This window comes from Crocodylus porosus, unplaced genomic scaffold (assembly GCF_001723895.1).
Source record: "Crocodylus porosus isolate Cpor-Errol unplaced genomic scaffold, CroPor_comp1, whole genome shotgun sequence".
NCBI lineage: Eukaryota > Metazoa > Chordata > Crocodylia > Crocodylidae > Crocodylus > Crocodylus porosus.
Window position 1 is genome coordinate 196,826,012 of NW_017728886.1, and position 1,186 is coordinate 196,827,197.

At 39.2% G+C, this 1,186-nt stretch overlaps 1 protein-coding gene across 1 annotated transcript in view; it reads right to left on the minus strand.

Annotated features, from left to right (window-relative positions):
• Positions 1 to 1,186, minus strand: part of PRKDC (protein kinase, DNA-activated, catalytic polypeptide) — a 131,690-nt gene that overhangs the window by 65,502 nt on the left and 65,002 nt on the right. Inside the window, exons 50-52 of the mRNA XM_019542262.1 lie at positions 1,010 to 1,062; positions 707 to 822; positions 630 to 651 (exon numbers count right to left, since the gene is read on the minus strand). Of these exons, the coding sequence (XP_019397807.1) occupies positions 630 to 651; positions 707 to 822; positions 1,010 to 1,062 (191 nt within the window). The remainder of the gene's footprint in view (positions 1 to 629; positions 652 to 706; positions 823 to 1,009; positions 1,063 to 1,186) is intronic.

The window sequence follows — 1,186 nt, forward strand, 5'->3', positions numbered from 1 at the left end:
AATGCACCTCCGCATTGAGCAAATGGTGGCAGTGCGCTTTGAACTAACACATTTTCGATGTGCTATAGTTCAAAGTGCATCACCACCATTTTCCCATTGCAGCGATGTGCTTCAACACTGATACGCATGGGCACTTTTAATTAGCAAAGCTCTCTAAAAAGCACCCAGTGCCACATCGGAAATGCATGTAAAAATGCCCCAAGTGAGAAAAGGTCAAGATTGATAGACCTAACATTTCCTACAGAAAAGAAAGTAGACAGGGAAGACAGCTATGTACTTTACTTACAGGAATTACACAAAACATGTCCAATGGCAAGAGTTAACAATATTAATGCATTCAAAGGCCCTGTTTACAGGCTCTTAGCTACAGAGAGCACCATAAGGATACCCCAAATTTTCACATTTCTTTTACCTTCCTTAAAAATACTGTGTTATTCCCATTGGTAGAGAGAAGGTGAACAAACAGTGCTCAGAAACCCAGGTCCTGCAACCTCCCAGGGCCAATTGCTGAGAATGGAGACAAGGCATTGACAACCTATGTTAATCTGATCCTGAATTTTAATCTCCACCTGATAATATCTTCTATTGCCATTTCACCATGGAGAAGGCCTCAGCATACTTAACATTTTCAAGCTAGAATTGGGTAGTCACCTTATATAGAAAGTGTCATTAATATAGAATGATAAGAAGTCATGATGTAATACACTCACATTTTCCTTCTCAGCAATGTATCGAAGAGTAAGTCCCAACACTTCTGCTGCAGCTGCATAGACTTCCTTATATTTTAATAAAGCCATGTTATTGACCAGAGCCTGAAAATACCTAGTATACAAAAGAAATATGCTGTGATCAACTCCCCTTGATTTTCCATTAATATCTGATGAGCAACAAAAAACATAGCCATATTCTCTACCACTTCTATATTCATAGACTTAACTGTAGACTTGTAGAGCAATTACATTAATATGTCACATCCATGAAGGTCACAGGGAACCTTTCAAATTTTTGCCTTAAATCCCCATTTTGATCCTTTTCTGACTCCAGCAGGTGCCAGAGAGTTTGCTAACTGCAAAAGAAAGGACTAAAATAGGGCTAGTACAAACATATTCCCGCCAGGTCATCTCCAAGAGTAAAATGAGGGCCGTAGAGTTTTCTGTATGGGACCCGTTACAAATAAATGTTTACG